Source organism: Neofelis nebulosa, chromosome 4 (genome assembly GCF_028018385.1).
Source record: "Neofelis nebulosa isolate mNeoNeb1 chromosome 4, mNeoNeb1.pri, whole genome shotgun sequence".
Taxonomy (NCBI): Eukaryota; Metazoa; Chordata; class Mammalia; order Carnivora; family Felidae; genus Neofelis; species Neofelis nebulosa.
Window position 1 is genome coordinate 167575150 of NC_080785.1, and position 19246 is coordinate 167594395.

Genomic DNA, 19246 nt, shown 5'->3' on the forward strand with positions numbered 1-19246 from the left:
TTTTGCTGTGCTTGATGAGGTTTTGTTGATGTGTTAGCTATCATAGCTGCATAGTGACTTATCTTAACCTTAGTGGCTTAAGCCACTCATGATCCAAGTTTCTGTGGGTCAGGAATCTGGGGGTGCTCAGCGGAATTCTGGCTCAGGCCTCTCATGGGCTGCAGTCAATGGGGTGGCCGGGGCTGAGTCTCATCTGAAGGCTCGACGGTGGAAAGACCCACATCCAACTGCGTGTGGTCATTGGCAGGACTCAGCTCCTCACGGGCAGCTAGCCTTGGCCATGTGGGCATCCCCGTAGGGCAGTGGAGCAGGTATGTGAAACATAGATACTGTCCCCAAAATGCCTCACATACCTGCCTCTTCCATTCTTTACAAAATGTATTTAAAATGAGGGGCGCCTGGGAGGCTCAGTTGGTTGAATGTCCCGCTTCAGCTCAGGTCATGATGTCACAGTTTCTGAGTTTGAGCCCCACATTGGGCTCTGTGCTGACAGCTCAGAGCCTGGAGCCTCCTTCAGATTCTGTGCCTCCCTCTCTCTCTGCCCCTCCCCCACTCTTCCTCTGGGTCACAGGGAAGCCAGCTGCCAGGTCACAAGCAGCCCCACGGAGAGGCCCACGTGGTGAGGAGCTGAGGCCTCCCACAAGCAGCCTCGAGAGGGCGTCGGCAAGAACGGCTCTTCCGGCCCCGGTCCAGCCTTCAGATAAGGCAGCCCCGGCAGGTCTGTGTTGACCACAACCTCATGGGAGACCCAAAGGCACCCAGCGAAGTTACTCCTGGACTCCTGACCCACAGAAACTGTGACCTAATAAATGTGTATTGCTAAATTGGGGGTGGGGAGAGATTTGCTTTGAGTGACAGTGAACCAATACACCCTGGGTGTCACTTTGCCTATGCCCCTGGATGAACAGTGACATCACAGCAGGGCTCGGCCGCCCCAAGCATCCCCCTGTTCGCTCCACGGAGACAGCCAGCCGGAACGGCCGTATTGTAAGGCTGCAGGTTCCAAAACGTTCAACAACTCTGAGTTACACTTCAAAGCTTAAACTGGAGTATTATAACGACTTGTATTACAATCTCATACATTTGAATTTTAGCCACTACACACGGAAGTGAGATAGCCTAGTGGTTAAGAGACCAGCCAGAGAGCCAGGATTCGATTCCTGCTGTGCTGCCTCAGGCAGGTGCTTAATCTCTCTGGGCCTCAGTTTAGTAGCTCATAGAATGAGGTTATCATCGGGACATACCTCCCAAGGTGGTGGCAGGTGAAGTGAGTTAAGTCACATAAAACACAGCCCCGTGCTGTCCGGAAAGACACGGAGCGATTGAGACCTTGAAATGTGGCTTAACTTGGCTAAAGAAGTGAATCTATGATTTGGTAAATCAATTTAATTTTTTTAAATTTTATTTATTTTGAAAAAGAGAGAGAGAGAGAGAGAGCGCTCATGCAAGCGGGGAAGGGGCAGAGAGAGGGAGAGACAGAATCTCAGGGAGGCTCCACGCTGTGGGTACAGAACCCAGTGTGGGGCTTGAACTCATGAACACTGAGATCATGACCAGAGATGAGATCAAGAGTCCGATGCTTAACCAACTGCGCCATCCAGGTGCCCCTTGATTTAAATTTAAATAGCCAAGGGGTACCTGGATGGCTTAGTCAGTTGAGTGTCCGACTTCAGCTCAGGTCATGATCTTAGGGTTCAAGAGTTCGAGCCCCGTGTTGGGCTCGCTGCTGTCACCACAGAGCCCGCTTCGGATCTTCTGCCCCCATCACTCTCTGCCCCTCCCCCGTTTGTGCTCCCTCTCTCTCAAAAATAAATAAATCTTAAATAAATTTAAATACCCACATGTGGCTAGTGGCTACTGTAGCATATGGCTCAGGCTTGACACAATGCTTGGCAAATAGTAAGCGCTTAATAAATGCTGGGTAGGAATGTTATCCTGCCAAGTTATCTGCCAGGGTGCCGATTTCCATCCCATAGCAGCATGGAGGTCACCCAGGTGTCCTTCTCATACCTGACTCTGATCAAGAGCCTCTCCCCTGCTCAAAGCCGTTTTGTGACTCCTCACCGCCCTCAAGATGATGGCCCAGCTTTGCTAACCTCACCGTGGTTACGACTTTTGGCACACTCTGGAAGCACTTTTTCCTGCAGGGATGGGCACTTGTGGTTTTTGCCCACCTTTCTCCTCGACCAGGGGCTCGGGAGGATGGGGACAAGGTCTGGCACTGGGTAGATGCTTACTCACCAGAGGCTATCTGGAACTGAGTCTCTATCGCCTCTGCACCCGCTTCTCCACCCAGTGCCGCAGTCAAGTCTTAGCCAACCGTCCAACCGCCACAACATCTCGGCCTCTGAGCCTTTGCCTAGGCTGTTCCTTCCACCCAGAAAACCCTTCCAGGCGGACTCAGACTCCTCTTTCCAGCTCCCGCCCCGACTGGGCCTCGTTCTTTCTGCAGTGCTCCCTGTTTCTGAATTTCCTCAACTCCAAAATGGGATGCGTTATCGATAAGGTTAAAAGACAAGGCCACTTCCAGGTGCCTGGCAGGGTCTCAAGTGCCTCATTAGTGGGGGCATCAGCTGGGGGGGGGGGGGGTGGCCGTCTCCACTATTCACGCCCCCGCCCAGCCAGACCCTGTCCCGGAGCCTGGCGTCCCCCAGCGAGGCGTCCCCAGGAGCGCGGCAGGCCCCTCCTTCAGGCCTCACCTCCGGAACACCACTGGGTCCTCAGCTGCTTCGGTCCAATCGCGGGATTTGTCTCTACCGCGCAACTGGCGTGGGCGAGGGTGCAGAGTAGGCGGAGCCCCGGGCCAGGCTGGCGGGGCCGCCTCGGAGACTGGCCTGGTGGCGCCTCAGAGACCTCGACACCCAGCGACCCAGCAGGTCCCCGCGCTGTACCCAAGGGGACTCAAGCAGGAGCTTCCCCGCACGCGCGCGAGTATTCACAGCGGCACGACTCACGATGGCCAAGAGGTGGCGACACCCCAGGCATCCGACAGATGAATGGCTACGCGCGTCCACCGCGCACGCGCACGTCCACAGATGAGCGTGTCCACTGCGCACGCGCGCGTCACTCAGCTGTGTCCACTGCGCACGCGCACGTCCTTCGGCCGCGAGCAGGAGCGAGGCGCCCACACCGGCTGCCCGGCGTAAGGATCTCTGAACACACGACGCTCAGGGAGAGAAAAGGCCACGAGAGGCCACACGGGGTGTGAGTCCACATTTGTGAAATGTCCACAACAGGCTCATCCACGGACGGGAAGGGGGCTCGTGGGAACCAGGGGCTTGGGGGTGGGGGTGGGGTGACTGTTAATGGGGTTGCTTCCGCAGGTCAGAATGTCTTGGTATTAGAGGTCATGTCCGCACAACCTTGTGAATGCACTTAAGGCCGGGTTGTAAACTTACTTTAAAATCGGAAAAATGGTGGATTTTACGTTCCATACATTTACTTCAATTTATTTTATTTTTTTAAGTTTATTTAGTTATTTTGAGCGAGAGTGAGAAGGGGAGGGGCAGAGAGAGAGAGAATTCCAAGCAGTCTCGATGCTGCCAGTGCAGAGCCTGATGCGGGGCTTGATGAGATCATGACCTGGGTTGAAACCAAGAGTCGGGCGCTCAACCGACTGAGCCACCCAGGTGCCCCGATTTTACTTCAGTGTAAAGAAAATGCATATTGTGTAGCGTCTCTCTCCTCCGCTGGGCCACCTCCACGAGGGCAGAAACCAGAGCCACAGGGTGTCCGGTCTGCTACTGCGGCAGCCCTGGTGGCCAGGACAGGGATGGGCACACAGGAGGTGCTCAGTGTTTGCAGAATGAATGAGCGCGGGAGCCCACGAACACAGGCACCTGACCTTCTGGAGGAGGAAAGGTTCCATTTCCTCAACTTCTGGAAGAATCAGATGGATTCTTCAGACCTCCCTTCTCGGAATATCTCCTCCCGCATCCCCTCACTTGAAACCTGGGTTTTTCTCTGGCCCCGGGGAAACTCGCTGGGGCCAGACGCACGCGGGCTTTTGTGGACGAGAGAGGGAAAATCAGGGAGGACCCGGTCCTTTAGCAAGTAAAACTTTTATTAAATAAACTTTCAGTTTCTCCAGACCAAAGAGAGGCGTTTGGACATTAAGATGATGGTTGCAGCTTCTCACCTGAAACACAGCACAGTGCCAAGGACCTCTCCAGCCAGAAATGCAAACCCAGTCCACCCAAAGTTCCCTGTAAGTTCCTTTCTTGTCTTCCTTTTCTGTGTGTGTGTGTGTGTGTGTGTGTGTGTGTGTGTGTGGCGATTTGTCTCCAAAAGTCAGTTTGCAAGTTGAAACTTCATGAAATTACTCGTAGCAGAAATAAAGTACATCGTACAAATCACGTAGGTCTTCGATGTGGAGTATAAAAATGGTATTTACAGCCAGTAAACATGGACCAGAAGGACACAACGCCACTGCACGCCAGCAGGCTCTCCCAAGCAGGCCTGGCCCGGGGCTGGGCAGGTGCCGGGGACGCGGACGAGGCCCCCTCGTGGCCCCTGAGCACACGCTTGCACACGCAGACGCACAGGACACAGGCACGCTAGAGTGTCTCGGAACAATTATCAAACTCTGGAATATCGAAACAAGTTGGTCATAAGATTTTTTTTTTCTTTTCCTTTTTTTTTTTTTTTTTTTTTTGCTATGTGGTTTTTTTTTTTTTCTTTTTTTTTTTTTTTCTGGGTCAGTCAACACATTTTGGTAGAAACAAAAGGGAAGGCTGTTTTTTCTTTACAAATTTTTTTTTTTTTCTTGAGCTTACGAAGTTCTCTGGTGCCTCATTTGGCAAGAGGCCCCACTGGACGTCCAACGAACTTGACTCTGTGCTTCAAGATGGGTTTTCGCAGTTTGAGTAGCTATACAGAGGCGCCCCACAAGACCTCCCTCCCCGCCCCAACTAGGAAACAAAAATCCACTGTTGTCTGATTTTTTTCCCCATTTTTTTTTCTCTTTTCTTCTTTGTATCTTCTCAGAAAGACCAAAATTCAAAAAAAAAAATTATTTGTAGAGGTATCTCTGGTAAAGGGGTGCTGGGCCAGAGCGGGTTGGGTTTGTCCAACGCGCGTGGCGATCTTGGTCATGAGATCGTGAACTCCAGGCTGGTGATCCGAAGGCAGGGAGGGCGGCTGCCTGCCCTTGGGAGGGGGCGCGAGGGGCAGGGGGGCTCCCCCGACCCTGTCTGCCCCTGACGGAAAGCTAAGGGCTATTGGTCACATGAGTAAGGCTATGACGGGGGTGGGGGTGGGAGGCCAGGGGGGTCTCTTCTTTGCCTACATCGGGGAAGGCAGGGCCCTGGGGTGAGGGAGGGGGTAGGGGTTCCAGAAGCTGCAGCTAAGACCAGGGACACTCGAGCTGGCCGAGCCCAAGGGCCTGCGAGAACGTCGGTGGCAGGGGCCCAATGTCCTGGAGGTATATCGCGTTGGCTGATGATTCCCAGTGCTTCTCCGTGCCCTGGTCTGACATGACAGCGGGAGGTGGGGACACACTGGGCTGCCCGGTCATCCTCAGCCCTTCTTATGTCCCTGCTGAGTGACCGGGCCAGGGTCACCTTCTCTTGGATGGAAGGAAGTCGGAAAAGTTTGGTCCCATGATCTATACTCAAAAAATATATATACTGTCTATAGCTCTATATATATATGCATATATATATATATAGGAAAAGTTGTGATTTAATTTGGGGAAGCCACCAAGGGTGGGGGCAGTGAAGCCCTCGGCCCCCAACTCAGGAGCCCCCCTCCCCAGCTGGGGCGGACCACGAAGCCCCCTTCCCACTCTGTGTGGCCCGCAGTAGTGTTTCACATTAGGGGGCGGGCGGGGGGCAAGGGGAGACGGGAGGGGGTGGGGCTGGTGTCCAAACTTGGTTGTAATTTACGGAAAAGTCCGGGGTCGGTTGGAAGCGGGAGGCCCTCCTGGGGTGGGAAGGCCCCTCACCTGGCGGAGAAGGGAGGGGCGTTAGGGTGCGGTGATGGGGGGCATGCAGGCCGACGACATCGCCCCCCACCCGCCCCCCTTGCCCTGGCCAGGCTGGGTTCCAGGAACCCAAGGGCCCCTGTCTGCTCAGAGAGAGTCCATTTCCAGGTTCAGAGGCCAGCGGTCCGCCTTGGAAAGGACTGGCCGCCGAGGCTGTTTCCTCATCTGGCAACCCCCGGGGGCAAACAGTTGTGTTTATTCTTGTCTCATCTTGCCTCCCCTGCTCCCTGCCACGAAGGCAGTTCTCCCCCAACCCCCGCCCCGTTTCTGGTCATTCACAGCTGTGTCCCCGAGCGCTGTCCCCAAACAGTGCCTAGCGCATAGTAGGTGCTCAGAAAGGATTTGCTGTCCCAGGGTGTTAAAGTGCATGGGTCGCCTGTTAGTTGTCTGATCCCGTGACCTTCGACTCTGCGGGTGCTGATTTGGCAGGGTCTGAAAAGCATGCGCAGCCCCTAACTGAGCATCTACTTTGCGCCAGACCCCAGGCGCGGCGCTTTGATGACGACGGCGCTCATGATTAAAAACAAAACAAAAACAAAATCAAAACAAATGATCAAGAGCTTTCCAGGTGGCAGGTCCTGGGCTCAGCTGGGAAAACACCGCGTCCCCGAGCGGATCCTCCCTGCTGCTTCTGGGGAGGCGACTTTCGTGAACCCATTTCACAGATGAGGCTCATCAAGGCTTGTGGTCAGTTATGTTTCCCTACTGGCCCCTTAGGCTCACTGTTCATTCCCCCAAAGAAGGTGCTTAGTTGTTGATAAAGTTGTTCTCTCTGGTGGCAAAATACACTCTTGGGGATTTGTTGGGGGGGGGTCTCTTTTGGGGGGGCATGCTGGTGAGTGGGGCAAACATTCCACTTTTTTGCCAGTTCACTGAACGCGGGTGACACCAAATGAGGAACTTGGACAGGGGCCCAGCTGGGAGAGTCACAGGACAGGACAGAAGCCCCTCCCTCGAAGCATGCCCCACCCCAGACCAAACCTGGCCTCTCAAGTGAACTTCTATTCATCCTTCAAAACCTTCTGGAAGGATTCCCCAACCCCCCTCTACCCCAGTTCCACCCTCTGTCCCAGCCCTGATCAAAGCGGGGATTGGAGGGTGACTCTCTAGCTCTGTCCCCACCATCCCAACCTGGGGGCTCCTTGTGGTCTCCAGCGGCATCCCCCCTGGGGGTTGGGGAGGGCATGGAGAACGAGGGGGTGTTTGGCCAAGACGGGGGGGGGGGGGGGCGGGGGTGGGGGCGGGTGGGGCCGCCTGGCGGCTCACCTGGGCCAGGCCCGCAGCCTCCGGGCGGCTGTGGGCGCGGTCAGTAGGGGTGTCCCGGGTCTTTGGGCCGCTTCAGCTGCACTTTGAGTCTCTTCATGCCGATCTGAAAGCCGTTCATGGCCTGGATGGCGGTCTGCGCGCTGGCCGGGTTGTCAAAGCTCACGAAGCCTGTGGAGACCGGGGCGGAGCCGCGATGGTGGGCCACGTGGGCGTCCTCTGCTGGCTCCAGGGCGGCAGCCCAGGCTTCCCTGGGGTCCTGGGGGCGGGGGGGGGGGGTGCGCTGGCAGGGGCAGATGGGGCAGGGGGGAGGGCTGGCCAGGCACGCACAGCAGCCCGGGCCTGGTCCTGTCCCCCTCTGCACTTGCTTCTGGGGATGGGACGCTTGCTCCTTACCTGGGGTCTGCTGTGCTGAGACTTCCCGACCGGCGGTGGGGGACAGGTGAGGCCGCGTCCTCCCTCCCTCCCTGTCCTGAATGCTTGCCTCCATCTAGACCCCGGATGCTAACCGTGTGGCCCCTCCAAGACCACTATCCCTCTGGGGTCCTGACTGTGCATGGGACTCTCTCTCTCTCTCTCTCTCTCTCTCTCTCTCTCTCTCTCCGAATGTCCTGGGTCTCTCCTCTCTGTCCTTCTTTTCTCCCTCCCTCTGCCTTTTATCCCTCTTTCTCTATCTCTGTCTTTGTCTCTGACGGTCTCTCTACCCCTGTCTCCCGTGAGGCCATGAGAAACATTCCAGCCTGGGGTTCCTCAAACTTCCACCCCCCAGACCACCCTGCCCTACTCCTGGCCCCTCACCTCTTGGTCCTCGATGGTGTGGAGGCCACAGGGGCCGGGGGGCCCTCTGGGGCGAGGGTCTGCATGCACAAGCATTTGGAGGTGGGGGTCCCTGAGCTCCGTGTAGGAGGCCGGGTGGGAGGTCAGGCGGAGCTGGGGGCAGGGCTGAGCAGTCTTGCTGAGGCCCATGGGGAGCCATGGGGGAATGAGGAGTTGGGGAGGGGTGACATCTTATCATCTCCCCTAACACCTGTCCCCCATCATATGGATGAGGAAACTAAGGCTCAGAGAAGGCATGGGACCCCTCACTGTGGAAAGGGACTGAGTGTCCCCCCCCCCCCCCCATTTCCGTCTTCCTCCTGGAAGCAGGATGCAGAGGAGGCACCTAGGCACTGGCAGAGGGTCCTTCCTGGTGCGGCTGCTGGGCCACTCTGTGCCTCTCTCTCCTCCAAGGATATTGGGGCAAAGCTTCTTTTTTCTTTTTTGGAGATTTTTTATTTTTGCATAATCTCTCCACCCACGTGGGGCTTGAACTCACAACCCCGAGATCAAGAGTCACAGGCTGCAGCTCCTCTGAGCCAGCCAGGCACCTCTGGGGGCAAGTCTTCTATTTTACGGTTGGACACGGAGTATATACAGGAAGTGCTTAATAGGCAACAGTTAGCCTTTTGAATAACACAGGGTGGGATTAAGAGTCCCGAGTTTGGGGTCAAACAGACTGGTTCTAATTTAGGTTCTGTCTCTTTGCTGCTGTGTGAACTTGGACAAGTTGCAGTGCCTCTCTGAGCCTTAATTTCCTGTGTCCGGGGACAAGGAAGTCCTCCCAAGGCCTTGCACGACGTCCCCTCCCTGCCCTCCCCTCCTCCCTCTCTTCCCCTTGCTCACTCTGCTCCAGCCACATGGGTCTCCCCCTCGCTGTTGCTCCAACATGCCAGACAGGTCCTGCCCCAGGGCCTTTGCATGTGCTGTTCCCTGGAACCCTCTACCCCACATATCCCTTGGCTGGAAAATCTCCTCACTTGGGTCTCAGTTGAAACATCACCCCCTGCAGATCAGTTTCTATTTCCTTACTGATGGCGTTCTGCATTCCATCTATAGCCCCCTGGCCTATGTCCCGCTTTATTTCCAGCTCCTACCCAGAAACCTGTGCTTTTCAACGCCCTCATCGCTGACCACAGGCGGTTATTTAAATTTAGATTTAATTAAACATTCCGTTCTTTGGTTGAACTGCCACACTTAAGGTGGCTGGTAGCCATGTGTGGCTGACGGCTCGGGTGGCAGAGACGCGCAACATTCCCACCAGTGGAGAATATTCTGTTGGACGGCGCAGCAGGACTGTGAGCTTTCGAGGGCAGGAACTTTGTTGGTTTCCTTCACTGCCGTGTATCCGCACCCAGCACGGGGCCTGGCACACCGTAGGTGCTTCCTAAGCGCTCACCCTAATTCACAAATGTGATCCCTTTGGACCACACTTGTCTCATGGCTGACTGCGCCCTCCCTGGCCCCTGTTCCTTGGCAAGCGGAGTGGGGGACGGGGCGGGTGCCTGCAACAGGGACTCACCAAAACATTTGCTCTGGTTGGTGGCCCGATCCATAAACACCTTGGAGGAGATGATATTGCCGAAGGGCAGGAACATCTGCGTCAGCTCCGTGTCTCCAAACTCCTGGGGGAGGTGGTAGATAAACAGGTTACAGCCTTCGGGACCTGCAGGTAGGGGAGAGAAAGACATAAAGCCCCCAAGGAGAGGAGGCGGACCCCCCGGGGGAGGGGCGCGGGACCGGAGCCCACATCCGGCATCTCCGGCGGTTGGAGGACGGCGCCGTGACGTCAGCAGGGAGGGCGTGGTGACGGCGGGGAGGGGCGCGCGGCGTGTGCCCACGTTTGCCTGTCTAATCCCGCGCTTGGGGCCTGCGAACCTCCGGAGGTCCTCGGGCCCCGGATAATTTACAAAATTCGGCCGGTCCCTCCCCCCAAATCTGAGATAAATCCCTCAATGCCAGACCCTGGATAATCCCAAAATTCCAGACAACCTGAACCCCCTGAAAAACCCCTGAAACTCCAGACCGTTTACAACATGAGATGAATTGGGGGGGGGGGGGGTATACGGACACCCTGTACTATCTTTGCACTAATTCTGTAAATCTAAAACTGGTTTTAAAATAAAATGTTCATTTTTTCCCCCCCTACAAGTCCGATGATCACAGAATACAATACGACGACCAATTCCTGGTCCCAAACCCCAAATATCTAGATGTGTTTCAAAACTGTGGCTAATCCTCCAAACCTTGAATCATCTTCGAAACTCAGACGACACAAAAGTAAAATCAAGTAAAAGAAAAAAAAGAAAATTCTCTAGTCCCCGGACCCACATATCCCGAGACCGCCAGGTCATTTTAAAATGATATACTACACCACCCGGAAAGAATTTTTTAACGGCACAGCCACCTCTCTAAACCATCCCCTCTCCAAATAATCCCCAACGCATGACTCATGTAGAACCTGTAAATAATAATCCAATTAAAAAACCTTCATTGTCTGGAGTCACACGCATTCTCCAAACCTGCCCCTAATCCCTTCCCCCACAGTCCCCACAAACCAAGGGAGAATCCCCAGAGCACCAGAATTCCCTTCACCCCGGACATGAGCACTCCCCCCTCCTGGCAAATGTTAAATCCCAGATGACACATTCACATCCAAGCCTTCCTTCCTGATTGGGACCAGAGTTCTGATCATGCTTGTTTTTCAAATACAAGCATGTTCCAAGGGGATCATGGCGACTGACGCCGATGGCACAGTTTGGACCGTGACACAAAGTTCACGTTTGCTTGGGTGCTATCTCATGTCCACGACACGGGAGGTGAATGCAGAAGCCGCACCCAGCTGAGTGGGACCTCGCGGAAAACAGTGCGCGCGCACCCCCCCCCCCCCCGCCCCCAACACACAGGTGGTTCCAACACCTACCACTTTCTCGGGCCCCCAAGCGTGTTGCGAGCCACACGCATCCCCATCTGGGGATCCGACTCCCCTTCTGACTTCAGACAAGCCTCTTTGTGTCACTTAACAGCACCTCACAGCTGCAGCCCTTCCTGTGTCCACCTCCACGCGCGAACGAACGTGAGGCCTTTTCCAAGACAAAGTGCCACATCTGTTGTATTTTTTTTGAGCCCGCTGACATGCATGCCGCCGTGCCGTCGTTTCTCTTAGGGTTCTGTCTTTTGTTTTGTTGTGTCACGGACGGAGCTTTTGAATGGTGCATCCTGACCCCATTCAAGCAGGAACCTTCTAGATTGTATTGCGAGCGTCTGCATGCTGGGCAGACGCTCCAGAACCCGCGGCTTGACCGCATCTGAACTAGCTTTTACCTCCTCGGCCCAGGGTTGGGGGAAGTTGGAGAAGGAGACACCCAGGTCTGAGCCATCAGACCTGAGACACCTAGGTCCTCTCTGAAGCTCTCACCGGCCCTCCCTGGGTGGGGGGGTGGGGCGGGGGAGGTTATTGAAAGTCATATCGGAGGTGCAGGGACTGCCAGACCCTCCTGTCTGCTGTCTGTGACTTTGACCACAGAGCCCCCTGGAGATAGAAAATCCGGGAACGGGTAGCAGCTGGTGGGCAGAGCTGGGGACCCCTCAGCCTAGGGCTCACCTCCAAAGCCCAGCGCCTGTACCCTGGCAATGCCTCCCCGCCTTTCACAGGCCAAGGGCAAGGGAGAAATGGGGCAGAGCCTCAAAGAACTCAGTCTGCGGGACTCCCCTGGCCATGGGAGTGTCTGGGGGCTTTTCTAGCTGGTCACCTCTCCCCCACCCTCACTAGCTGCATGACAAGAGAAAGGGCCTTGGGGGTGCTGAGCCACACTGTGTCAGGACGGGCCCTGCCTACTTCCCAGTAGCGCCTCTTGACACGGATGGCTGCTCTTGCTGCAAGGGAGGAAACTGAGGCACAGGGCAGCGAGGCGCTTTCCTTATGATGGCACAGTCAGAACTGGGTGCATCTTAATCCCGGTTGTCTGACTCCAGAATCCACCTCCTCCCTCCTTCCACTTTACTGGGGAGGCCTCAGCTCACCCCAGATACCTCATCGCCACGGCCCCCCACCACCTCGAAACGAGTGTCCTTTCCAGAAATTCAGAGAACCATCCATCCCGTCTTGCGGAGGAAGGCTGGTGGGGGTGGGGTGGGAGGAGGGTCACCGCTAGTCCTAGGGGGTCGAAGCTAGCACGGTTCCCACATTCCAGAAGAGGAACCCAGGTCTGTGTGGCCCGCGGGCCGCACTCTTAGAAAGCCGCGGTTCCCTGAGGTCTCGGGGTCCTGGAGGTGGAGGGGGCGGTCAGAGGGCTGGGCTGGCGCCCGGGGGAGGTCGCGGCCCCCTCACCTTCTCGCTGCTGCTGCTGCAGGAGGGGCGGCGGCTGGGGGACGCTGTGCGCGATGGGCGTGATGGCCGCGGTGGGGTACATGGCTGCGGAGACCGGGAGCGAGACACAGGGCGGAGGCAGGTGTAAGGCCGGTGGGCGGGGCGGCTCGAGGCGGGCGGGGGCGGGGCCACTATGGGGTGGGGCCACAGTTGCCTTGGGAGCGGAGAGGGGCGTGCCCACGACGGGAGGCGGGCCCAGGGAGGGGCCAGGGCACGGGGAAGAATGGGGCGGAGCCATGATTCGACGGCGTGGGGGCAAGGCCTCCTAGCGGGAGGGGGCGTGGCCACAGCCGAGGCCGGGCCTGAAGGAGTGGCCAAGGCCACAGAAGATCCGAGTGGGTGGGGCCAGAGCTTGACCAGCAGGGCCACGGCTGAGGGCGGGACCCAAGAGGCGGGGCCAGAAGCTGCAGGGGGCGGGGCCAAGACCTGGGATTGGGCCAGGGCCAGAAGTAGGAGGCGTGGCTAGGTGCAAGCGGGAAGGCCGAAGGAGAGGGCGTCCGCCGAGGGGCGGGGCCAGAGGCGGGGTGTGGCTAGGGGCGTGGCTAGGCCAGGTGGAAAAGCCGGGGCCCAGGGGCGGGGCCCCGCCCGGACTGGGCTGGACTGCCCTCCGTACCTGTGTACTGCTGGACGCCGGAAAAGGCAGGATGGAGGGTCTCGGCCACGGTCGGGCTCTGAGCTGCGGGGCAAACGGAGGGACTGAGTGGGACGGGGGCAGCAGAAGTCTTCCAATTACCCCCGCAACTTCGGAGCCAAAAGGAGAGCAACATCCGCCCCAGCTTCACCTCCGCATTAACCTTTTACAGGTGTGGCCCCCATTTTACAGGTGGGAAAACTGAGGTTCAGAGAGGTGAAGCAACTGGCACGGGGCCACTCAGATAGATAATGGCGAAGTCGAACAGGACTCCAGAGAGGTTAACCATCACCCCCATCTCTCTGTCCCCATCTGGACCCTTTCCCTCTTCCCTTTTATTCTCTGGATTCTCCAGGACTTCAGGCCTCTGCTCCCCATCACCCCCATCCCTTTCCCTCTCTCGCACCCCCACATGTCACTCATCAGATACCCCTTGGATCCCTCATGTGGCTGTGACCACCCACCACCCAACTGCCCCTGGGCGGGGGGGGGGGGGTGGCGGGGGCGATGGTGGAGGTAAGGGGAGGGGAGAAGTTGTCCAGACCACTAGAGCTGGTGCCTCCGGGGGGAAATTCAGCCAAAAGATTCTGCTCGAATGGAGAGAGAGGCTGCTAGAGGACGGGGTGGTGGTGGGGTGTGCCCCTAAAGGGGTCACACGCACCAATCACTCTGTATTGATGGAGAAGTTTTGTATCTTGATTGTGGTGGTGGTTACCCAAATCTTTACCTGTGATAAAATGGCACAGAATGCCCCCCCCCCAACACACATACAACAAGCGAGGGCACGTACAAAGTGGCACACTCTGAGTAAGATCTCCAACTCCTGTTGAGTTCATTGTACCCCACCAACGTCAGTTTCCTGGTTTCAACAATGTGCTGTGGTTATGTAAGATGTTAGCATGGTGGGCGGGGGGTGGGGGTGGGGGACTGGGTTGGAGGTACTGGGACCTCTCTGTACTATTTTTGAAACTCCCTGTGAGCTCCAATCATTTCAAAATAAAAATAAGTTCTCCTCAATGGTGGAAACACAGATACTGCCAGCTACTGGCAGATGCTTGCCTGGGGATTGTGGTCTAAGTAAGGGAAAGATGGGGCCCCTGCTTCACAAAGGCAGGGCCGAGCCTAGCTCAGGGCATGGTTAATACTGAATGAATGAATGAATGAATGAATGAATGAATGAATGAGGCTACTGACGTCTTCCGAAACAGCAATGATTAATAACTAAGATGGATGGTGCTGCTGTTCTCAGGACAGGTGACACGTTCAGCATTTTATATACTGAGTCCACTGTCCGTGCAACCTCATGAGATGTCCGATGTTATCTGCCCCATCTCCCGGGTGAGCAAACTGAGGCCCAGAGACTCACGGAAACTATTTAGGGCCACCAAACTGGAATCTGCACCCATAAATACCTGGGTATAAAGTTCCCATGTTTACGCACCCTGCTACAGCCCCCTTCTCTGTGCCCACCGCTCACATCTGTCCAGCTGAGACCGCCTCTGTTTCCTAGGCACCAGGGCACAGGAACCCGCGCTTGTCCCAGAGACGCCTTCCCGGCCCCACCCCCTCTCCTCGGCCCCTGGGGGAACCACTCACGTTACCTGGGTAGGGCACGAGGCCATTGGCATACACGGTCTCTAGGGCAGGGTGCCCCCCAGGGAAGGGCACGACGCCAGCGAAGCCATTGGTGATGGGAGCCACGAGCCCGGGCACGGCAGTGGAACCAAGCAGCGGGGGCGAGTGCAGTCCTGTGGGGCAGAGGAGCGCGATGGGGAGCCTGAGCCTGGCCCTGGCCCCGGCCCCGCCCTGCCCGCCATCCTCAGGCCCCCGGCGGACTCTCACCAGAGGCAGGGGCGATGGGTGTGGCAGGCAGCCCGTTAAGGCTGACGGCGCCGATCTGCTGGATGTGGCAGGGTGAGAAGGCCACGCCAGGGCTCAGGTAGCTGCCCGACGTGGACAGGACCGTTGTCTGCTGCTGCATGAGCTGGGGGCGGAGAGGGAGTCAGCGTGCACAGTCGGGGTGGCACCTGCCCTGAGGTCGTGACGCCCTGGGGGAGGCCTGGCCCTCTGGTAACTGGCGGGGGTGGGGGAGCGGTCAGCCTGGCTATCGTGGCTCAGGCCTCCATTAGGAATTGTGGGGCTCAGCCTGGGATCGAGGGTCAGTCTAGGATCAGGGTTCAGTCTTCAGGTCAGGGCTGAGTCAGGAACTGGGGCTTGGTCCGGGATCGGGGATCAGCCAACACGGACGTCAGCCAGGGTCAGGTCTCAGTGGGGAGTCAGCCTGGATTCAGAGGTTCCTTTTGGAGCTAAGCATGGGGTTGTGTCAGTCCAGAGCTGGGGTTCGGCTTGGGCCTGGGGCTCGGTTCGTGGCTGGAGGGCTCAGCTGGGGCTGGGGCTCAGGAATCAGCCTGGATGTGGGGACTCGGCCGTGGCCAGGATAGGACCCCGAGTCAGACAGACTGGGCAGGAGGCGGGAAGAGGAGCAGAGAGGCAGCAGCCCTCGACAGAAAGCAGAGAGAGAGAGAGAGAGAGAGACTGAGCTGAACCCCCAGAGTGGCCTTGGGAGACAGGCGTGCGTCTGCCGGGGTCACTCACAGCCTGGGCGTAGGCACTGTAGGGGCTGAAGGGCAGGGTGAGGGACGGCGTCAGGATGCCCAGCTGGCCCACCATCTGGTGCATGCGCCGGAGCGTCCGCTCCTTGTCCGTGTCGGCAAACTTGACCACCAGGCTGGAGGAGGCACCCTGCAGGGGCGGCGGCGAGCAGGGAGGGAAAGAAGGAGGCAGGTAGCCAGGACTCTGGGTTCCTGGAACCACGCCAGCCCAGGGCCTTGGCCGCGCGCGCGCGCGCGCGCGGGGTAGATGCCGGGAGGTCTCAGTCCCGCCCATGGGCCCGCCGCAGCGGGACATGCACGTCGCAGCGAGAACAGCTCAGAGCTCGGCGTCCTGGGTCTCGCACTTGACCGTGCGGCCGCCGGTGCGCACAGGTGGGGCCTCTGGGCCCCGGGGGGTTGTGTCTGGGGCCCAGGAGAGGACCCGGCCTATCAGCCACACTCTCAAAAGTGGAGAAGCCGACTGCTGGAGAGGAACGACGGGGACCTGTAACGCACTCACACCTGAGAACAGGTGAGACACCGACCATCAGAGAGGTTGCCCCCTTTGATGGCGAGCTCACTCCCTGAGACACCTCCTCACTGGTCAGCTCCCTGCAGGAGAAAGCCTGAATGAATCCTGCCACGCTAGGGACTAAAACTGATGCCCAAGTACCCAGAGAGCAAGGGACCGGAAGCTCTGACACTGCCCTGCCCTTCACACCTAGTTTTTTGGGGTTTACTTATTTATTTTGAGAGAGAGAGACAGAGAGACAGAGAGACTGAGTGGGGGAAGGGCAGAGAGAGGGGGACAGAGAATCCCAAGCAGGCTCTGCGCTGACAGCACACACATGGGGTGCGAACTCACGAACGGTGGGGTCACGACCTGAGCCGAAATCAAGGGTCGGATGCTTAACCGACTGAGCCCCCCAGGCGCCCCCTGCACACCCATTTTGAGACCAGCTGAGAGCAGAGTTGGTTCTGGAAGGCCTGTCGTCCCCTGGCAGATTTGGACATTCACGTACAGTGATGGTGGCCCCCGGCACCTGCTTCCTAGAGGGCAGGGCCACTCCCAGAGCCCGGCTGGTCCTCCCCGGCCTCTCCCTGCGCCAGTCCTGCCCCCTGCCCATCCCCACCCTGGCCCAGGGGACGTGTCCAAACGACCTTCCCTCCCCTGTCAAAACTTTCCGTGGCTCTCATCGCCCTAAGAAGCCGTGCTCCTCAGCTTTGGACCGCAGCCCCTCCAGCCGCCCCCCTGCTCCTCCGCTGCCCCCCCATCCGTGTCGTCATCCCCCACGCCCCACACGTCCCCCTGCTGGCCTCGACAAAGTCAAACTACCTCTCGGGATCTCGCCCCTCCAGGACACCCTCTTGTACACCCACACGCGTACACACGCTCACACACACACGCGCGCGTGCGCATACTCACACGCATACCCACACACGTGCACACAAACGCCACCCACGCAGACCTACACGCTCACACACACGCATACACTTGCCCTCACATATTCCTGCAGATGCACACATACGCCCCTGCCCCCCCCCACGCCCCCAGGCACACTCACACACACACACGCATGCACTCAATACACACACGTGCCCCCACCCACGGACGTACTGCACCGTCGACTCGCACAAAAACACCCACTCGACACACTTACACGTGTGCCAGCACACACACGTATCCGCACATCTCACACGCACACAGCTCACGTGCACGTTAACAATCACCCACTGCCAGGCACACACACACGCACTCACACCCACGGGCATGTGCGCACACCCACGTATTCTCTCCCTCGCACACACGTGAACAGGCACACACGCGCTAGTCCACGCGCAGCCCCACGCTCACTGGCACGCTCGCGTCCTCGTACGCTCCGCGCGTGCGCAGTCACCCTCGTGTGCGTACACCCGCCCACGGCGCCATCAGAGGCGCGCTCCTCCTCCGCCTGTGCCTCGCTGACGACCAGCCAGAGGCCGAGGACGGCTGGGACGGTCGCGAGCGTTTCCGTCCCTGTCCCCTCCCCCTTCCCCCCTGCCCGCCCCAGGGCCCGGGACAGTCCTACTCACCGGCATGGTTTGGCTGCCGTGCAGCGCGTGGATGGCCGCCTGGGCCTCGGTGTGGGAGGAGAACTTCACAAAGGCACAGCCTGCCCCAAGAGAAGGAAGGAGAGTGCGTGAGGGCAACGGGGTCTTTCGGGGGGGGGGGGGCAGGGGCCGCAGGAGAGGGGACCGGGAGCCCTGGACGGCCAGTGTCAGACACAGGCAGCCGGAAGGCCGGACAGTCAGAACAGAGAGACAAGCAGTCATGTGTCCAGACAGACAGCTGGACAATAAAGGATCAGGCAACGAGACAAGCACACAGCCAGCCACAGAGGTCGACATCAGCCAGTTGGCCGTCCATTCACTCAGAAAGCCAGCCAGCCACACAGCTATTTGTCACACGCACAGTCAGACGGATGTCGCGAAGCGGTGCACAGTCAGGGAGGCAGACCCTGCCCGCTGGAACAAGGGAAGGGCACGGGCTTCGAGAACACCCACCAGCCCCTGGCACCATGAGATCCAGAGCTGAAATCAGATATGCAGAGTGATGGTGACAAACCTTCAGACACAGGCACAGAGATACAGTCCTGTGGGTACAGTCAGGCACAGATACATTCAGACCCAGACAGATATGCCCATGTCACCAGAGTTAGAGAGATGGGACCAGAAAGGAAGGAAGGAAGGAACGAACGAACGAAAGAAAGAAAGAACGAACCAGACAGGGCAGACCCAGCTGGCTAGTCACACAGGACCAAATCAGAAATTGGGCAGACAGATAGCCAGGGACCACCAGACATAGGTAAATTCAGACACACAGTCATAAGGAGAGACCACTAGACATAATTCCGGAGACAGTACTATGGAAGAGCCAGGCAGGTGGGGTGAGACAATGGAATGTTCTGGAATTAGAGAGTGGCAATGGTTGCACAATTTTTGAATATACTGAAAAGCACTTCACTGTATGTTTTAAAAAAGAGGAGTTTTTACAGTATATGGATATCAATTTTTTAAAAAGAGAGAGAGCCAAGCAAATAGGGACCATGGGATACATTCAGTCCTAGAAGATTAAAAGTTGCAAGAGCCAGAGACAGGCAGGCTGAGAGTTGGTGCCAGACAGATGGACTAAACGGGTAGAATCAGGTAGACAGACAAACACCACCAGACTCATGAAAACTCAGACAGCAATAGTCATTTAGACACTCAGGCATAAAGAATCAGACACTAAGAGAGGCAGGCGTCCATAGTCACATACAGCCACATGGGCAGACAGGGAAACATTGGAGACCATTAAAGTCTTTCCTGGATGGTACAGCCAGGATCAGGCCGACAGTCCACAGGAAACTGTCCCACAGAGCCAGGTGGACACAGGCAGCGTATCGGGACATGGCACACAGTTAGGACCCCGTGGGACTTGACAGCCCTGGTCACCCAGTCCGCGCCCCCTGCCCCACTGCCTTCAGGAGTCAGTCCCGGCCCATCAAGTACCTGTAGGCCCCACCCCCAGGAGCCAACCCGCCCTCCCACGTGCCTGGCCCCGCCCCCAGGAG

General features: G+C 57.6%; 1 protein-coding gene across 9 annotated transcripts in view; it reads right to left on the bottom strand.

The window, feature by feature from the left end:
* Positions 1–4045: 4045 nt before the first annotated feature.
* The window catches only part of CELF5 (CUGBP Elav-like family member 5), a 47796-nt gene continuing 32595 nt past the window's right edge, over positions 4046–19246 (bottom strand). For 6 of the 9 annotated variants that reach the window (XM_058729004.1, XM_058729002.1, XM_058729007.1 and 3 more), the window contains 9 exons: positions 17727–17806; positions 15658–15804; positions 14905–15046; positions 14664–14810; positions 13045–13107; positions 12393–12476; positions 9585–9728; positions 7250–7417; positions 4046–5944 (listed from right to left, as the gene is read on the bottom strand). In XM_058729004.1, coding sequence (XP_058584987.1) covers positions 7290–7417; positions 9585–9728; positions 12393–12476; positions 13045–13107; positions 14664–14810; positions 14905–15046; positions 15658–15804; positions 17727–17806 — 935 coding nt within the window. In that variant the 3' untranslated portion in view covers positions 4046–5944; positions 7250–7289. Of the gene's footprint in view, positions 5945–7249; positions 7418–9584; positions 9729–12392; positions 12477–13044; positions 13108–14663; positions 14811–14904; positions 15047–15657; positions 15805–17726; positions 17807–19246 lie in introns of those variants that run through there. The other 3 variants (XM_058729011.1, XM_058729005.1, XM_058729008.1) reach the window with 2 other exon arrangements.